This window comes from Amphibalanus amphitrite, unplaced genomic scaffold (assembly GCF_019059575.1).
Source record: "Amphibalanus amphitrite isolate SeventyFive unplaced genomic scaffold, NRLGWU_Aamphi_draft 000854F_arrow, whole genome shotgun sequence".
Lineage (NCBI taxonomy): Eukaryota > Metazoa > Arthropoda > Thecostraca > Balanomorpha > Balanidae > Amphibalanus > Amphibalanus amphitrite.
In genome coordinates this window covers 271613-291753 of record NW_024882348.1, presented here as the reverse complement: position 1 = coordinate 291753, position 20141 = coordinate 271613, and the positions used below count along the sequence as shown (strand labels likewise).

General features: G+C 48.8%; 1 protein-coding gene across 1 annotated transcript; it reads right to left on the bottom strand.

The window, feature by feature from the left end:
- Window positions 1–5204: 5204 nt before the first annotated feature.
- On the bottom strand, window positions 5205–7220 carry LOC122367161. The gene is made up of 2 exons (XM_043340030.1): window positions 7116–7220; window positions 5205–6781 (listed from the first exon to the last, which is right to left on the bottom strand). The coding sequence occupies exons 1-2, from the start codon at window positions 7125–7127 to the stop codon at window positions 5756–5758; spliced, it is 1038 nt and encodes a 345-aa protein (XP_043195965.1). The 5' UTR covers window positions 7128–7220; the 3' UTR covers window positions 5205–5755.
- Window positions 7221–20141: the final 12921 nt, after the last annotated feature.

The following is a 20141-nucleotide window of genomic DNA, read 5'->3' as shown; positions in this document are numbered from 1 at the left end:
ATCATTTCCAGAACAATTACCAAAAAGGAGATACACGTGAGGATAACATCCGTTACATTCTATTCTACGACTACAATGCTTCGTGTCAAATCTAACCCACTCTGCTGGTTGAGTCTTTGAAGTAATCCTTTGCTAGCGGGCGATAACGCACATCAGTGACGTCACTTATCCTCCAGTGACGTGACAGTCGCAGCACGCAGCTGACAATGGGGTGTGTGCGTTAATCACTGGGTGTGGGCGCCGCCCAGCCGGACCTCCGCATTGGGAGGCGTGCGAAAAGACAATGCCGCACGGTCATTTTCATAATGAGGCGGTTATTTATCACCATTACGAGGAGAGGCTATATCATAATGTGATTAGCACGAAGACTAGTGGATTATTTGAGGTGCTTAACCCTGCTTATTACTATTGCATGCCCATTTGACTCTCAGTGCTGCCGTGTTCAGCGTGTGGCTGTGAGAGAGCAATAGCAGGAAGGCCCGATGTATTTAGCTTCTGCACGAGCGGATGGCCAGTGAGAAGGCAAGCGGTTACGAGGAAGGGCTAGACATATACATTTTAATTAGCAGCAGGTAATTGAATATGTTAGGTACACCTACAGTCCTGCTGACATTTATTTATATCAAACATTGCAAGCGCTGATTGCGATCCTCAATTTGCCGATTCATTGAAACCAGAATTGGAACTATTTATGACATTGGTCAGTGTAACGTGTCTTTGTTTGAATAACAATCGCAGACCCATTTGGGCCAAGCCATGGTACTTCACCGGCACTGAAATGCGTAGATAAAATGCATGAATTATCCTGTATCTGAGAAAAAGTTTTCACAGTGAGTCAAAGGTTACAATTTAAGGTTAGATAAAAATTTTGTGCCTAATATATTTGTGCAGCTATTGAGTCGTCTGTCGACAAAGCCGAAAGCAGAGAACTTGCGTGATTCCTGTGTCTGCTCGTTTTCCACTTCACTTCCCTTATAGCGCCAAAGAATGAACCTACTCGTAAGTCTGCAATTTCTGTTCATCAACGTCTAAGAAACGCATATACAGAAAACATTGACTTCACGATTAAAAACCTCAGGTCCCAGTCGCTCCCATCTCAGCTGTATTCTGATCACTGAGAAGTGATTATGGAGGTTAGGAGTTTCTCTGTACTGAGCCAGCTTCCTAATTCACCCAGAAACGATCACCCATTCTCGCATCCCGTACCGCGGCAGGTTCTGACCGAGAAACGAGCATTCACACTCCTAATTAACGGCCTAACGGGAGTGCGGCAGTCGGGTGACCGATCTGCGTCTCTGGCTGGTCTCGCCAGCGCCATTGGTCAACGGCGCAGGACGGCTGCCGCTCCTCATCTTTCTCTCACTCTCCTTCCCGCCTCCACCGCCACGTCCGGTAATTGTTTTCTAATAGGCTGCTGTCGGCTGACGACGGGCGCTTAATGAGGTCACGCTCGGGTCACCTGATGGATACCCACCGAACGATCTCACAGTTCCCGACAGCTTCTGTAAGTACCGATCGGTTCAGTGCGCCGAGATCGGCACCGCCGCGCAGCAGATGACGCAAATGGAAATGGAAGGCCACGCAGAGCTAATTGGCGTAAACAGGCATTCAGTCAGGGTGGTTTATAATTGAACTCAGAATTGGATGCGGTGTTGTTCTGGGCGACCATGTGATGATTGAAATGTGGAGATGGAACGAAATCGAGGTGTGTGTGTGTCAACTTATCGGTGGGAACTAGAATCAAATAGGCCAGAACTGGACGACTTTCGCCAGTGGCATCGCCGCTATATCGTATCACAATGTCTCCGTCTAGTCCCCCTAGGACAGTGACTGTTGGCCAATGACTTGAGGAGCGACACAGCTCGACAGGCCGGCCCCAGCGCGGAGCTTGTGATATGACTCTACAAAGATCATGTCATCCCCGGCTAATGGTTATACTGTCGACCATGTAAAAGCCAATCACCTTTCAATCGGCATTTCCCAGACAGATAGCCACACGCCCCCGCCAAAGTTGACAAAGGTTATGGTTACGATCCGCCTAATGCATATTCAACGACTCCGGGAGAAAATATCTGATGGCTGTACTAACTCATCTCTATCACGCTAATGGAATTAATTGACACGTGGATACTGTTATAAAAGTGTTTTGCAGGGTACAATGGCTAGTCAATCACGATTCAGCATGGATGCGTGATCAGGTTCAATGGAGAACACTTTGCGCTCTTTGTTCATGCAAGTGAAAATAACGTGGGTCATTACCATTTCCAGGCAAATGTATGGCATGTCCGGACAAAGACGATTTGCTGTGCATCGCCTCTGGCATGATATGTGTAGCGATTATACAATAACAATATAAAAGAAGACGATCATATTCATGGAGAATGATGGGCACTGACCAGCACTTCAAACACATAAGGAGCAAGAAGCCCGTGACGGATGGCGCTAACCAGATATAAATCAACAATCTATCGGACCAATTTCTGTAAGGCTAAGGTAAGAGACACTGACGGACTCGCTCTAAATTTGATATGATTTCTGATGGAATTGGTCTCCGTAATCCGCTTACAATATTTATGAACTCTCTAACCCGAACACAATTTTCAAATGTATTTTTTCTTCATGGCTCACCGGGCTCACCTACTAATTTCCCAGCCTCCCCAGTCTCCCCTACCTCCCTCCCCAAAACCCCTTATCATTTTAAAGCGACCTACACCAAGATTAAAAAGCGCAAAAGAAATTCCGCCGAAATATTGTGCCGACCCAGTCAATGATCTACCAAATGCTTTTGCATTTGTTTTTGTATTTATCCAACATTTATTGTTTTCTGCATTTTTGCATTTATCTAATCTAACCTTCTAACTATTTTTCCATCTTTTCTTTTTATGCCCTGCTATATAAAACATGCATCACCTAAATCATTTAAAACTTTGTTTAAACTATTGGCTGAGGGCATAATTTACTAGAAATGCTAATTTCACTAGTAGAAATAGGCTGTTTGTAGATTTTGGTTGCGAGCCTTACTGTAAATTATTTTTTTCAGTAGTCAATCATTTTTGACTCATAAACCGTTACGTAATTGTATTTGCCATGCCGATTATTTACACGTAATGCAAGGGAACCGACACTTTCGAGTACACATTTAACAGCTTTAATTAAATTTCACACCTTTGCAAACAAATGCAGTGATCAACGTTTAATTCATGGAAGGGCCATTCACCATTGAACTGGCCTAGAGCCGGAATATCTGCTTTATTGACATTACAGTCATGTCATGTGTGACGATATTATTCGCATAGTTCACAATGCATCTGCGTCCCAAACAGCCTTACATACAGTTCACGATGGCATGCGATTCGCCACTTCTACTCACCATTCCACGGTGGTAACGACAGCAGCTGTTGGCATTCTGTCTCCTCGGTAGAGTTAAGCGCGTGCAGAGGTGTTTGTCATATCATTCTGCCGGCCAGTTACGCTGTGAATTAAACATGGGCGGCTGTCTGGTGCAATTAGCCTGGAGCCGTGTGCAGACCCAATTTGCGAATATTAACGTGAGAACGACTGACTGGCTTAATTATTCGTTTCATAAATTGCCACGCCTAACACCATTCGAAAACTCGGAGTGACAATAATGCGATGTAATTACTGGAGTCAAACAGTCAAAGGGCGGCCTGCGCGATGACACGACAAAGAAGCCACACTGTTACTGGCAGATTACAGTCTGCAGCCGAGTGGTGCACTGTTAGCCAAATATTAGCATTTACGGTGCTCCTGACTCGGTGAAACAAGTAAAACAGAGGTATGTATTTCAGGACGTGTATACGTTGTTTACCTCCACCGACGACTGTAAACGTGCTGTCTAACAGTCCAAATGCTATAAAACGGAACACAATTATAGCCCACTTATCACAATAACAAAATTCTTATTTATTTTAAATTTTAGCATTCAGCAAACTTCAATATCCAGATACCTACCAAACGATCCTGGCCTGTAACGAAATGTTTCCTTTTCTATCGTAGTAAGTAGTTTCGAAGATGCAAAGCAGGAATGTTCTGTAAAGGAATAGGAGAGTGCAAAGTACAGATACACTACTGCAGGGAAGACGAATTTCCACAAAATATGACAAAACTTTCTCAATTCACATTGTTGTCTTTGTTTTCATTTGGCTTTTATTCAATCAAGTTTTCTTTTAGTCAAAGACATCGTTTAGACTTCCAAAGTTTACTGTCAGTGGATCAAGTGCCAGCTGACGGTCTGTTGAATAAATGCTCGTACAAATACAAATTCTACGACTATCACCAGTCGTTTTCATTCTTCATTTTTCTTTCGTTTTCGGCAGACGGGCGGTCGGGTGGAAACTGGAGGGACGGACGGTCAGACCCGGCAGACGGGCAGACGAGGCAGACGGGCAGACGATCGGACGAGGCAGACGGGCAGACGATCGGACCAGACGGACGGGAGAGCGAACAGGAGAAGGACGAACAAATCTTATGTATACAGACGTAAGGAAACACGGACGATGGATCGGACGGAGAGGCGAACACACGCCAGTCGGTGGGCAGCAGAGGTTCGTCTCTGACACCTCGGCGGTCCTCTGAGTAATGGATCGGCGACATCAGCTCCGCATCGGCGACACGGAGCCGTATCGGCGACACCAGCACTCCGTGTTGGTCAGCCGCACACGATTAATGATGCCGCGGCGGCGCGAGAGACACCGTGTCGGCTGCCGCCTCGCGCGCCGCGCGCGTCTCACGTCTTCTTCAGCCGTCCCTCGTCTACTTTGCTTTGGGTTTCGGGTCCTATGTCTCACTGATCTCACAGCCGGTCGGAGGCACCGCCCGTTAGACCTTTCCCTACTCGATCCTGTTTGATTACGCGGGTCATCGCAGGCCAATCTGAAGGCTGAAGCACTATGGCGACAGTGGGGCCTCAAAATGCTGCTTTTAGAACAGGGGTTCGGCAAATAAATGCCACCCCTTGCTAATTTCATCGAGGGTGACCAGAGTAGCATTACTTTGAGCTCGATTGCTAAGCACTATCGAATGTCATGTTTTAAATGATTTATCTGTACGGACCAGATTCTGTTGGAGTCATCTGCTCGGGGTCCAAGACAAAACTTAACGAAACTAATGCAAGCTCTAAGCGATGGATATTCGTCGAAGAGTCCTTGTTTTTGGGTGGAGGGCATTTAAAACCAGTAGCAGAAGTGGGTCATACTAAATGAAAAATGCCTCCCATATTTATTCCAAAATACTATTGCCGACTGATAAGCACGTGTATTATGTGGAACGTGGTAGAAAAACGATCAAAACCATGAATAAGTGACCGATAACGTAATCATGTCAACTTAGAAACTAGGACATTGCCGTCGTGCTCCCTTTCCTTCAGTCAGTTTATCATTTAACGATTAATTTTTTTATTAAAAACTGACAATAAATGTGGCAATAATGCAAAATCCGTACAGCTCACAGCATACTAGACAAGCAGCGAAGCATTCCAATAAATATATAATAAGAACACCACTCCTAGAAACATACTCACTACAAGGCATTAAAAGTTCAGGGGACACAGGCACATGAAGCGTTTACAATCACATAAAATCACGCTGCTCTGTACAGTTGCGGACTATCGCTCATATACTTTTGACTCTGGCAGTATAAGCTGGTTAATGTTGACATATGTTTAAACGTCTTCAAAGAACGCCTTTTGACATCAGTTCAACGCTCAGCTGGAGTGCTGCAGCGTAAGCCAGGTCCTCTACTGCGGGCTGTCAGCTTCGGAGGCCGGGTTGCTGGACATGCCGAAGCCATGGAAGCCGTTCTGGTTGTCCTCAATAACGGCCGCAAATCGGGCATCTGTGTCATCGTCAGAACGAACGAGACCAAAGAGATGCCTCTCACCCTGGGCCTTCTCGGGCCAGTAGGTGCCGTCCTGGCTCAGGCCAAGAGGGCGCCTTTCGCCCTGGGGCTGGGCCTTCTCGGGCCAGTAAGTGCCGTCCTGGCTCAGACCAAGAAGACGCCTCTCACCCTGGGCCCTCTCAGGCCAGTAGGTGCCGTCTCGACTCAGACCAAGAGGACGCCTCTCACCCTGGGCCTTCTTGGGCCAGTAGGTGCCGTCCTGGCTCAGACCAAGAAGACGCCTCTCACCCTGGGCCCTTTCAGGCCAGTAGGTGCCGTCCTGGCTCAGGCCAAGAAGACGCCTCTCACCCTGGGCCTTCTCAGGCCAGTAGGTGCCGTCCTGGCTCAGACCAAGAGGACGCCTCTCACCCTGGGCCTTCTCGGGCCAGTAGGTGCCGTCCTGGCTCAGACCAAGAGGACGCCTCTCACCCTGGGCCTTCTCGGGCCAGTAGGTGCCGTCTTGGCTCAGACCAAGAGGACGCCTCCCACCCTGGGCCTTCTCGGGCCAGTAGGTGCCGTCCTGGCTCAGGCCAAGAAGACGCCTCTCAGCCTGGGCCTTCTCAGGCCAGTAGGTGCCGTCCTGGCTCAGACCAAGAGGACGCCTCTCACCCTGGGCCTTCTCGGGCCAGTAGGTGCCGTCCTGGCTCAGACCAAGAGGACGCCTCTCACCCTGGGCCTTCTCGGGCCAGTAGGTGCCGTCTTGGCTCAGACCAAGAGGACGCCTCCCATCCTGGGCCTTCTCGGGCCAGTAGGTGCCGTCCTGGCTCAGACCAAGAGGACGCCTCTCACCCTGGGCCCTGTCAGGCCAGTAGGTGCCGTCCTGGCTCAGGCCAAGAGGCCTTCGAACGGCAGCAGAGGCCACCAGCATGGTAGCAGCGAAGCAAATCTGTGAAAAGGAACATTATGTGTAATATTTCTACGCACATTTCAATAGAACCAGATACATATTGCACATTTTTATGACTGTTAACTTGAAAATATGCTTGCTCAGGGCAAGTCCCCTTAAATCTGTTTTGAGACAAAGCAAGAAGCTTGAATGATTTTAGCTTTACTGCTAGTTGTTATTGTACGAACATATGAAGCACACTCATCTGCAGTTAATTAAGTATGATGGAACACCATAAGCGATTGTTTAAAGAGAACTGAACACTTAAGTAGCTCATGCGGTATTCAACTAAGTAAGTACAACAAACTAGACATCTACCGCCAAACAAACTCACCAGAGACTTCATGTCTTCAGTGGAGCGCAGTGAGAGCTGGGTAATGTTCTCCTCTGTCAAGACCTGCTACTGATGACAAACTGCAGTCGATCGCATGCTTTATACTGGTCGTTATCTCCCACCTTCCGACGCACTATCTGCGTGGTCTGACCATGTCCTTGCCCGGCACTCAAGTCTCCGGGAATGAAGCACCGGATACCGCGTAGCCACGCTCCGGAAGTCAGGTGGCATCGCTTCCGGCACGCGCCGGACGTGATCGAGGACGATCGCTGGCTTTCTTGGAGACGATCGAGCACCGCTGAATGCGTGATGGCGTAAACATTGATAAGGTGCGGTCGGTGACGAGGACAGCCGATAAGACAGTGAGCAGTGGTCCGTTACTTCAGGCGTATCGACGAGTCTCGAGAGGTGAGTCAGCGTCTAGCTGTGTGAATAAGAAGACAAGATAAGGAAAATAATTGAGGAATTCAAAGGCACAGAACTGTTGATAAATCTACCTAATGATGGTGATGGTATTCTGATGAACATGAATTAAAAAGTCAAATCATACACGATGCAAACGCAAGGACTCAATTTTTAGTCTCGTTCCAATCTGAGGCTAATCTGCGCTCACATACGGGAGTCATGTGATTCGCCAATTCCCTATTAACGACGCCCCTCTACGCACCGTCCAACTATCCACTAAAACTCACGATGGTGCAAGAACGCACTCCGGCGCCACCCATCCGTAATTCCGCCTCCCTAGGCCTCCCCTTCTGCCACCCAGCTGCCGCTCGTAACTGCGTGCGATGTTCACCTGCAGGGCACCTCGCCACCCACACTGAAGGGAGGGTCTCGGGTCGTTCGTGCCCCACCGACAAACAGTTACCTTCCAGTCCGACCGTAAAGAGAACATCATGCCGCTTTGCAACCAATTTGGCAGACCGTCTAGAAACCCTAGCCGGCTCGTAAAAGTTTTACTACCGGGGTAAATTCTCGCCTTGCACACGTCTACCGATGTGAGGTAGTTGCAGAGGTGAATACCATGGGTGCTGGAGCATCCATACACGGTAGGTGACCTCCGTTACACGCGCATAAATGTCGAGCAGAATTGGGTTTGATTTTATGTTATGCTTCTTTGTTGTTACGGATGATACGGAGTGTTGAACAGATCGATCCTTTGGCTAATGAATACAGAATTCAAGTGAAGGAGCGAGCTGCGTGTTCACCTTGTGTAATGCAAGATTACTTTACTACTCGTGTATTGTCTATTGTGCGTGCATGCAAATTTAATTGGGCATTTGAGAGTATTATAGTAGCACTGGAACAATTAAGGTGAGCACTTGATGTGAAATGATCTGACTGCTGTATTCCACAAATCATCGACAATCATTTATGGTCACGATGATCGAAAGCTTTCATTTCCATCCAAAGCGAAACCACTCGCAGAAGAGTTGTTTCCGTGGACATCTCTGTCTGCAGCGTGGCGGGCGCGCTCCCCAAATGGGCCTGTCAGATCAGATTGCAGGTACATTTGCAGTACACGCCGGGTTTTCGGGGCGGCCTCGATGAATAATGGCCGGTGGTTGGGCAGTAATGAGGTGCGCCGGGAGATGCAGCAGCGGCGCCATGACCGACGCGCCGCCACGCACGCTGAAATAGCCGGCACGAGGCAGCCTTCCAGCTGACGAATTACCTGACGACAAATGATCTAGAATGCGTATATTCTAATGAGCTGAGCCATAGTTCTGGGAAAGTTTCGAAATAATCGGACGACCATGATGCTGTGAAATGGGACAACTAATAAATAAGAGTGTGACTGATTTGCAATTCATTTAATTCACAAAATACCTACTTCAAGAAGAGTGAATTAAAAATGCATAAAAGATAATTATCAGCGTTAACCTTTGCACAGTTTTTTTTTTCTGCATGGTAAACGCATAATACAAAAGAGCATGCACGATCGCCAGTGTGCTGAGTGCGCTCCTGATCACCTGAAGTGTTTCTGTTCAGTCTCTCACACCTCACTGCGCTCCCGTCCGTTCCTTTACCTCCTCGACCATCGGCCGGCCCGTCTGCCGTCCGTTCGGGCCGGCAAAAACTTCTCTCGGGTGGGCGCTCGCGCCGCCGAGCGCTGAGTTAGTGCGGCTCCGCGGCCCGCAATTACACCGACCACACCGCGCCGCCGCCACCGCGGCCCGCATAATTAATATCTATAATTTAAAACAATAACGCGGCGGCGAGCTGGCAGTAAATCGGACGTGGTGCCGCGGCGGCCGCGAGCGCCGGCCGGCACGGCGTGAACGGACTGCCGCGCCCCACAGAGGAGGTGTGGCAGGGCGCCACGTTCCAGAGAGGAGGTGTGGCAGGGACGCCGCGCCCATAGGGGTAGGTATGAGGCAGGGCACCACGTATGTATATACCAGAGCGAACTTGTGGAGAGGTATACAACAAAATGCATACGGCATTCACACCGTAATGATATCTTGTCTATCCCATAGCTATCTGAGCTTGACAGCTTGCTTCAGGACTCAGAAGAAACAGGACTAAATCACAACCAACTAGCTGCAAAAAAAATAGGCAAAATAAAAATAGAATAAAATCCCTCCCCAGACACCGTCGAGCTCCAAGAACTGGCCACCGCAGCTCCCCATCCACGTCCGGGAGCGTCCGACTAGTCTACCCCGCTATCCATCACGGGACAAAGTGGCTATTTGGGCCACTTACCGGTGCAGGGTGGCACGGGTGCAGCCTCATTGCACTGTGATACGAGCCCCGCGCTGGCCGGAGGGCTCGGACCTCGGCGGCCGGTGGGACAAGACATGGCGCGCCGCCGACTGCCGCACCGCTAATGGGAGATTAATGGTGTCTGATGCCCGAGGGTAGAGGTGCAGACACGAAAGTGCACCTTACACACAGAGAGAGATCGTGGGTCTAGATTAGAGAAGGGCAGAAATCAATTCATCTGCTCAATTCTTGAAGGATGTTTTATTTTGTTTGTTCATTGTTTTGGTGCTTCTTCCCTCCCTCCCTTGTAGGGAAGGAGTTACCAAGTGCCAGTCACTGGCGGTTTTTCATTATTGCTAGAAATAAGAAATGCATCAACGTTAGAGAGCTTAAATGAAATAGGTGCAGGGCTTTTGACACCAGTGTGACCGCCTGTGCTTTTTGCAGCAGTTCGCTTGTTGCCTCAAAGTGGGCTCGTAGCAGGTGTCTCACTCGCCTGGCCCCTCTTAGAGGCGATATCTCGGTACTCATGTATTATGCCGGGTTGACACAACACACGGTTCCTAAAACGAAAAATCACACAGTCAGGTCCCATACAGCACTTGAGGACTTACTATTCGCCTCCTCGCCTGGCGCCGTGCCAAAACGATTTCGATCATTCAAACTAGGTAAACGAAAGCGACAAAACACAATAAAAATACCGAGAAACAGAATAACAAATTAAATTGAACTAAACCAGCCTAAATAACCTAAAAATAAACATCTTACCGAATTATATCGCTTTTACCACTGCAGACACAGGCCGGCCGCCTTCTACACAGGCTCGGCGGGGCAAAAACTAAACGTCTCAAAACATACATGAGGAGAGCCCACGCTGGAGGTTGCGGCCGGTAAATAAAAGGAATAAAGGACAAAAATACATCTTCGCGCTTACACCCTCCTCCTTGAACCGATCAAGGTTCAACCAAACCTCTAGGCTCTCTCCGACCTGATGAAGGCTGGCAAGCCGCCACCAGCTGAACTACAACCAATACAAGGTAAGCTATCCAACCTCCACCTGATTTAAACAGAAACCCGCTACTCCTCTTGCACGAGCACCAGCTTGTTGATTGGTCGCTTGAGAACTGAGCGTGCCGTCTTGACAATAACAGTCCTCACATGGCCGCTAGCATCTGGGAACACCTCAGCTACACGTCCTAAAGGCCATTGAAGTCGCGGAAGAGATAAGTCAACAACCAAGACGAGATCCCCTACTGAGAGGTTTCTTTCAGTTTTCATCCACTTCTGTCTGTGCTGCAACAGCGGCAGATACTCCGACACCCATCTTCTCCAAAAGATGTCTGCGAGGTATTGAACCTGGCGCCATCGTCGCTTGGAGAAGCTGTCTGACCTCACAAAGATGCCGGGTGGAACAGCGCCGCCCCGGAGCAACAACAGGTGATTCGGCGTAATCGGTTCCAAGTCTGCAGGGTCACTGGAAACGGGGGTGAGCGGACGGCTGTTGATGACGTTTTCGACTTCACACATGAGTGTGTGAACTGCTCCATCGTCCATTGTCTGCTCCTGAAGCAAGGCTTCCAGAACCTTCCTGATGGTTCGAACTTGACGTTCCCAGACGCCTCCGTGGCTCGATGCTCCTGGCGCATTGAAGATCCAAGTGATGCCCTTCTGAAGTAAGAAGTTGTGCACCTCTTCACTGTTCAGGTTGGACACAGCTTCGCGCAGTTCATGTTCCGCCCCTACAAAGTTTGTTCCATTGTCGGAACGGATGTATTGAACTTGACCCCGCCTGGCTTGAAAGCGCCGTAGTGCATTGATGAACGAGCTTGTATCAAGACTGTTTGCCACTTCTATGTGAACCCCACGAGTGGTCAAGCAGGTAAAGAGTACACCGTATCTCTTGCTCTGCCTTCTACCACTCTTCACAAAGAACGGGCCAAAGTAATCACATCCAACCTTGGTGAAAGGAGGCTCATCCGGTGTGACTCTTTCAGGCGGCAAGTCTGACATCACTTGACTCACGACCGGTGCCTGTCTTCTTCTGCAGCTGGTACATCTTGACAACACCGCTCGGACTGCTGAGTTGGCCTTGATGATCCAGTACCTGCTGCGGAGGGCAGCCAGCACGTGTTCACGGCCGGAATGACCGGCCAGCGCGTGGAAGGCTCGGATCACCAAGTCCGTTACGTGGCCCTTACCCGGCAGCAGGAACGGATGACGTGCACGCGCGTGGACAGGCGCAGCGCCCAATCTGCCTCCGACACAAATGATGCCATCTTGAATCTGGGGATTGAGCCGGAACAGAGGACTGGATCGCTTGACCAAGCCACCTCTCTTCAGCGAACTCAGCTCTTCTGGAAAACGCCGACGCCTGCACGACGCCAACGATTGCCCTCTCTGCTTGATCGAGCTCTTCCACCGTGATGCGTCCGCTGAAAGATGCTCCCTCTTTCCCTGACTTCCGCGCCTTGAGGATCTGCGCCACGCGTCTGATCCACACAACTGCTCTTTTTAGCCGGTACCAGGTTGAGTGGACTGTGAACGGAACTGTGACCGCCTGTGCTTTTTGCAGCAGTTCGCTTGTTGCCTCAAAGTGGGCTCGTAGCAGGTGTCTCACTCGCCTGGCCCCTCTTAGAGGCGATATCTCGGTACTCATGTATTATGCCGGGTTGACACAACACACGGTTCCTAAAACGAAAAATCACACAGTCAGGTCCCATACAGCACTTAGGACTTACTATTCGCCTCCTCGCCTGGCGCCGTGCCAAAACGATTTCGATCATTCAAACTAGGTAAACGAAAGCGACAAAACACAATAAAAATACCGAGAAACAGAATAACAAATTAAATTGAACTAAACCAGCCTAAATAACCTAAAAATAAACATCTTACCGAATTATATCGCTTTTACCACTGCAGACACAGGCCGGCCGCCTTCTACACAGGCTCGGCGGGGCAAAAACTAAACGTCTCAAAACATACATGAGGAGAGCCCACGCTGGAGGTTGCGGCCGGTAAATAAAAGGAATAAAGGACAGAAATACATCTTCGCGCTTACAACCAGCTTCATTTAGCTTCAGGTCAGGTGAGGTCACTGACGTAAGTTGAGCCCAATAAGTGGACCTCTGCACAGTCCAACAATGTATCAACTTCCCAATTCTCTGAGTGCCAGGAAATTTTACGCAGATAAATGAAACGGCAAAATGGTGCGCTCTCGAGTCTCCATAACATAGATCGGTCATCTGAGATCAGATCGGTCACAACGCCTCCATTCAGCCACTAGGTATTATGCTATGATTAAATGAAGGAAATGTGCTGTTTATTCGGCGCCAGAAAAAGAGCTATGAAGGTAATAACCTTTTTGCGTTGCGTTGCGTTAGCTTTTGACCATCGGACAAAACATCTGTACCTACACCTTGGCCATAGGTAGGGGAGAGTGGGGTGAAGCGGACTAGCTAAGAAACAGCGTCAGATAGCTGCTAAGTGGTAGTGAAAATGTTAGTTTAAACCAGCCTACGTGTTAGCTACTTCAGCCCAAACTTCCATGTAGGCGAGTTTTGCCTAGCTAGTAACTACTTTCATAGAGATCTTATATACATAGAGATGACACGCCTATGTTAAAGGGACCCTCCCACCTTAACATTAGTTTTGAGTTGAGATAGCCAAGTTTGCGGCCAGGCTCAGAAACCACCATTTATCCTGGTCGCAACCCCCGCAGCTTTATGGTGTTCAAGAAATTTCTTCCCTTTACTTGCAGGGTGGGACCAGCGTGGTCCCTATCTCTTAACCATTACGGGAATCTGATGACGTCATCAGGCTTTCGAACGTCCGTTAAATGTTTGACTAAAACGTTTTGTAGCACGCGGTGGTATATGCTGCTTTGCGCGCAACAAATGCCGCACTTTCAAATAAAGTCGCTAGGAACAGCGGAGATCCCAAAAAGTAAACAAAAGTATAAGTCTAATATCTTGAAAACCGGTGAATATTTTTCGATGAAATTTGGTAGATATGCGTTTTTGCTCTTTCTGAACCGAGCGACATCACTTTCATGCCAATTCATTAACTTTTTTGAAGGTGGGAGGGTCCCTTTAAAGCACTTGATTTCGTGGCGATTCAGTGGGTCTTTTTAAGCAAGGTTTTCTGGGGTGCCATGGCCCGTGACTTGCATTTTGTAAGGATTCGGTCAAGGAGATTGTGTTCACATCCGTTTATTTTTAAGTACAGTTTTTCTTTTTTGTCTAGCTGTGACGCTTTCGAGCGTTATTATTGAAATGATATTAGGCATGTTTTAACCTTATGCTCGTATCAGGTACCGCATGTATCATTAACCCTCGCCGTCCGACGGGGGGTGGGGGCGGGTGCCGCCTCCCTATAGGGTTTTTTCACGATAGCTCCGAACACGCAGGCGATAGAGAGCTGAAACTTGGCATAGCTGACCTTTGATCCAAGTCGCATCTTGTGACACCAACCGCATTTTCAGGTCAGGTCAGGTCACTGACCTGTGACGTCATATGTGAACCTCTGCACAGTCCTCAGATGTCGCAACTTCGCAACGCAGTCAGTGCCAGAGGAACTTTCACAGGGAGATGAAACTTACAGGATGTAGTATCATCCAGAGGTCTCACAACTTGTACATATATCTCGGATTTTCCCTAAAAATCACATGAGGTCAGGTCGGCCACGTGACCTCACCATTAGGTATAAGTCAATGGGGAAAAATGAAAACTGCTATGTTAGCGCCGAGAACTATCTCAAACTGTCTCCAGCACATGGAATCGTGATTTCTTTCACGCCCTGCAAGGTCCGATGCTTCACTTTTGCATTGTTGACATTGCGTGGCGTCATTTATAGTCACTTGGGTCATTGATTAAAGAAAGTGCGGTTTTGAGGCTCATGATTACATATATAACTGCAATGAAAACCGTAAGACGGTTTGACAAAAGTCAGTTTGTCAGTTTGCCCAGCATGTCTTACTTTCTTGGCCCTATTTTTAATATAATTATTAGCATGTGGCTTACGGTTTTCATTGCAGTTATATACTTGGGTCATTAGAGTTTTTCATCAATAACTCCCCATCAAATTGAGTTAGCGAGTCGGGAAAGCCACCAATAAACTCAGGTAGACCTGCCGATTCGAGTAATATGTAACATGACCTCTGTCAACCAGCTTCGTGATCTGGGGGAGCTGACCTGCCCTTGACCCGAGTTCAACACCTCAAGTTGACCTCACCCGAACAAAAAGTATACCATTCGACGCGCCTGAGCGAGGCGAACACGATGATGCCAAAATCGCGGCTCTCCGACCGTTTTTTTTTTTGCGAAGTTATGAAAAACTGAACCCTGGCCCTTGGTCACTTGACCTGACCTCAAGAGACCTTAAAATCGGGTACCAGTACCTGCGTCTTGTAACGGCGCACACGCTTGTTTTTTCCGCGACGCTCTAGCTTCATCAGGGGCGAAACGGCGAGGGAAATCGTACCAACCAACCCCCCCCCCCCCCCGGCCGGCGCGTATGTAGAAAACCAATAGGTCCGGCGAGGGTTAATGTGTCATTGAATGGGAACATGCAACATATGTATATTTGAGCTTGCACCGTGCTCAGAAAGGTTCAGAACAGCCGTTTTCACGACGGTTGACCGAAAGCGCCAAACTTGACCAAATCTCAAGGAACCTACCCTGAAAATTCCATGAACCTGACCCAAATGACCTTAGACCTGTAACCTTTTTTGGGGGGGGACCATGTCAGGGGGGCCATAAAACATGCATCGCACAACCCTAGCAAATAGTAAAGTTGGTTCATGTGCTGACCCTTGGTGACCTGACCTGTGACCTGACATGGTATTATCAGTGACCTCTAATAGCAACATATATACTAGGCAACGTACGCCCTATTTTTGACGTACGTGAAACATTTTATCTTTGACCTGACCTGTGACGTCATCGGTGACCCCGAGGTCAATGAAATTGGAGTTCCATCGACAAATTTGACAGGGCTATCGAACATCGTTTGAATGTTACGGATCCGTCCAGTAGTTTCGGAGATACGGGAGGGGGGTAAAAAAATGCCCCCCCCCCCCACCGCGCGGAAGGTGGCCGGGAGGTCCACTGCCTGCCGGGTTGATGAGAGCCTGAATGAGAGAGAATGCTTTTAGGCGAGCTTTTAACCCTCGCCCGCACATGGGGGGGGGGGTTGCCACCCCCCCCCAGGTAGTCTTTCTGCTCTGCACTCAACATTTTTAGAGCTAGAAGGCTGCTGATTTTTCGTATAGCTGCTCCTCTATCCTTTCTTGATGTTCACTGAAAATTTCAAGCTTCTGTGATTTTTGGTTTCGGAGATATGACCTTGTTTTTCAGGTCATGTCATGACCCAAATGGCCAATTCTCAACATCTTGCGTTTGCCATGGGCCTTATGAGCTTTTGACACCCTGATTTCGGCCTTTTTTGCCAGTCTTACCTCCTACCTATCATGGAACATGTTGTTTGACGATGTACAGGGGTTAAGGTCAGGGTCAAGGTCAACCTAGGTCATCTAAGATAATTGCGTTTTAGGCAAGCTGATTTTACTTTTTTTGAAGTTTTTTGACTGCATTTTTGGTAAAAGCTTCTCAGATCATGATTTCATGTAATATGGACCCAAAAACAATCGGTGCACACATCAGTATACACACAGACACACACAGACATACAAACACATATAATTGACCTTGACCTAACTTGACCTGAAATGACCTCAGCAGCAAAATTCTGGTCGGGTAGTGTGACAAAGAGGTTCTAGCTGGCTTGGCACCAGAAAACAGCATCGTCATCGGTATTTGATAAGCAGCACACTTGATGTCTAACGGTGACCCAAAACAGCAACATTTTTTAGTTTGACCTGACCTGGAAGGTCAATGACTGACCTGAGAAGGTAAAACTGGGTATCATTGGATTCGTCTCATCCCAAAGAATCTTTTTGGTCTTTACTGCTAAGCTCTATCTCCAACAGGAACGAAATGGCGCGGGGGGGGGGTGGCAACCCCCCCCCCCCCCCATGTGCGTTCTAGGATGGGAAAATGGCATGTGCGGGCGAGGGTTAAGGAATTCAATAAAAACACAAAATGAAATCATGCTACAAATTTCATTGCTTACCTCAGGAATGAAATCAGCCAGGAAAGATCAGCAATATTTTTAACCAGTAAAACGCCTTTTGGGGCGACCAACGGAGCGAGCGAGAGGATGGGCCTTGGACAAGCGAATTTGCAAGGGACACCTCCAACTAACTTGTGCACTGCACCCTACTAACCGGTCCCTAGCGATGTGCCAAATTTGAGCGCAATCGGCCTAGCCGTTCTCGAGATCTGGAAGCGGCACCCTGCACGTGCACACGTGCAAAATGGGTCACAACTGACTTTTGCACGGCACCCTACTAACTGGTCCCTAACCATGTACCAAATTTCAGCACAATCGGTTCAGCCGTTCTCGAGATCTGGAATCGACCCCTGCACGTGCGCACGTGCAGCAGCACCCGAACTGTGGCACATGGGAATGCATTGCCTAGTGGGTGCCTACCTACATACCAACTTTCAGCGCAATCGGCCAAGTAGTTACCAAGATATTGCAACAATTGCAAAACTGACACCTCTTCGTTTTGCACGTGGCACGTGCATAAGCAGTCACCCACATGCATCGAGAATAGTCCAATACTTGGTAGAAGGAATGAAGCTACCCTATAAAAATCATTGAATGTAAATCGGTCAAGTGGTTGCTGAGATATAAGCCTCGCAAAAGCGTAATCACGGCCGGCCGGCCGCTTATACTCAGAAATTTCCGTTAATCTACGAAAGACTACGCTTGCTTCGCTCGCTACGTAATAATTTCTTCAGACTAACAATGCCTCAGCCATATTGGCACGCTACTGGCTGAAAATAAGTTGCTTAAAAAGACCCACTGAATCGCCACGATTTTAAATGCATGTCATCTCTATGTATATAAGATCTCTATGACTACTTTGGGAAGTGGTTTAATTCTTCGTGGAACATTACCACGACACATTTTGTGTTCGAAAAAACTAGTGGGGCAAAGTGGACAGCCGCAATTTTTCTTTCTTCCTCAAGAGCCACTTACTTCCAAGAATATTTTAACATCCTCAATTCATCTGCTAGCTACAACGAATTCAATTTTAGCCCATCTCGTTTTTCTGAATTTTCCGATAAAGGGGCGAGTGTATTTATTAACCCATTAATGCCGCTTGGGTCATATATGACCCAAAAGCAAAACCTTAATGATTTTTCTCAATGGAGGCAAGTGGCACTTTGAGGAACTTGTGCGTATGTTTTGTTGGATTTGTGAGTTCAGTGGCGAGCGTCGGAGCCGCATAAAACTTGTGTGAGCTCGTCCACTGAAGTTTCTGGAGCCAAAGACGACGGGACTGCACAGTCGCCGGTCACTAGCAATGGCGCGCCGCCCCAAAAAGCAATATTATATTATGTTTGCACCTTACTATCTGTTGAATGATCGTCCACCTGGCATTTAAATTTGTCTGAAAAAGGTATGATGTATATTTTTGCCCTTCTTGTCGCCATCGGATAACTTTTTTTCCTCGATAAATATCATTGGGTCATAAATGACCCAGCCGGCAATAGTGTTGTCAATTTTCTCGTATGTTGAATACAAGGGAAGCAACTGATGATTATACGATTACTTATTTCTGGGGGTTGTGATCAGATCCCAGTGGCGGATCCAAGGGAGGGGGGTCATATGGGTCACTTATGACCTCCCTTGGGGCCCGGGGGCACCACCGACCTATCAGGGGCACCACAGGCCTGACAGGGGCACCACAGACCTAGTGTTGCGATGTTGGGATATCATGAGCGGACTGGTCGTGCGGGGCCGTGACGAGGGGCGGGCCGGCGACTCGGCCGGCCGAGCGGTACCACGGGCCTGTCAGGGGTACCAAAGGCTTGTTAGGGGCACCACAGGCCTGCAGGAGCACCATCGGCCTAGCAAGAGCACCACAGGTCTGCCAGGGGGCACCACAGACCTGCCAGGGGCACCAGAGACCTGCCAGGGGCACCAGAGACCTCACAGGGGCACCACCAGCCTCGCACGTGCACCTTGGGCCTGTAAGGGCTCCACGGGCCTGTCGGGAGCACTTCAGGCTTGTCAGGGGCACCACAGTCCTGCCAGGACCCAGGGGCACCAGCGGCCTAGCAGGGGCACCACAGGCCTCCAGGGGCACCACAGCCCTAGCAATGGCACCGCAGGCCTGTCAGGGGCTCCACAAGCCTGTCAGGGGCACCTCAGGCTTGTCAGGGCCCAGGGACACCACAGGCCTCTCAGGCCTATGGTGCCCCTGACAGTGTCAAGAGCGCCAGAGGCCCAGCAGGGGCACCACAGGCCTGCCACCGGCACCAACGGCCTCGCCAATTTGACGTTGCAAAGCATTGCAATGCAGTGCCTCTTAATATTGTTTGGCTGAAACCGCTATACAGTATACACAAGAAGGTATCTAGCTAATCGGTGGAGCCAACAAATAACTAAATGTACTTACTTTTATTGACGTTTCGGTTTCAAACAACCTTCGTCAGAATAGAATTACAAGTTACGTCTCATATTTCAAAAATGCACATATTTCAAACACACTGAGAACGATTGTTCTCTGCCACCGGCAGAGAACAATCGTGTGTTGTGTGTTGATACAGTTGACCGGCTGACCTCGGCCGGGGCGGACGCGGGCGAGGGCGCTCCGCGCGCGGTGCGAGTGAGAGCGGTCAGCAGTGGGGTTTTTGTGGTGTCTGTGGACGCCATGAGTAAGAAAAGAAAGGCGTGCTCCCCTGGTCAGGGGGAGCAGAAGGACTATCGTGAATTAAAGGACTTTATAGTGAAAGAGAATGAAAAATGTGTTAAAGAAATCCAAGAGTTCAGTGAGAGGCGACTGTTGGCGATGGAGAACTCCCTGACATTCACGATGGACGTGCTGTCAGAATTGTCTGAGCGTCAGAAGTCGGTGGTTGCGAATGTTAAGGAGCTTCAAAAAGTGACAGAGAATCTGAGGAGCAGAGTGCAGCAGTTGGAGCTGAATGAGGACCGCCGGCTCCAGAATAGCAGGTTGGTGTTTTTGCTATTCTCCGGGTCCGCTCTCCAGGCGCATACCAACCGTGATGAAGCGGTGGATCTGATTCGTTCAGCTGCGCGTGAGTTCCTCAAGATGGATCTAGACCGCACACAGATCCAAGATATCACCAGACTTCGAAATGGAAAGATCGTGATTGAATTTAGCTCAGCTGCGCCCGGCTCTAATAGAGATGCGCTATTCAGAGCTAAGGCCAAACTTCGAGGTTC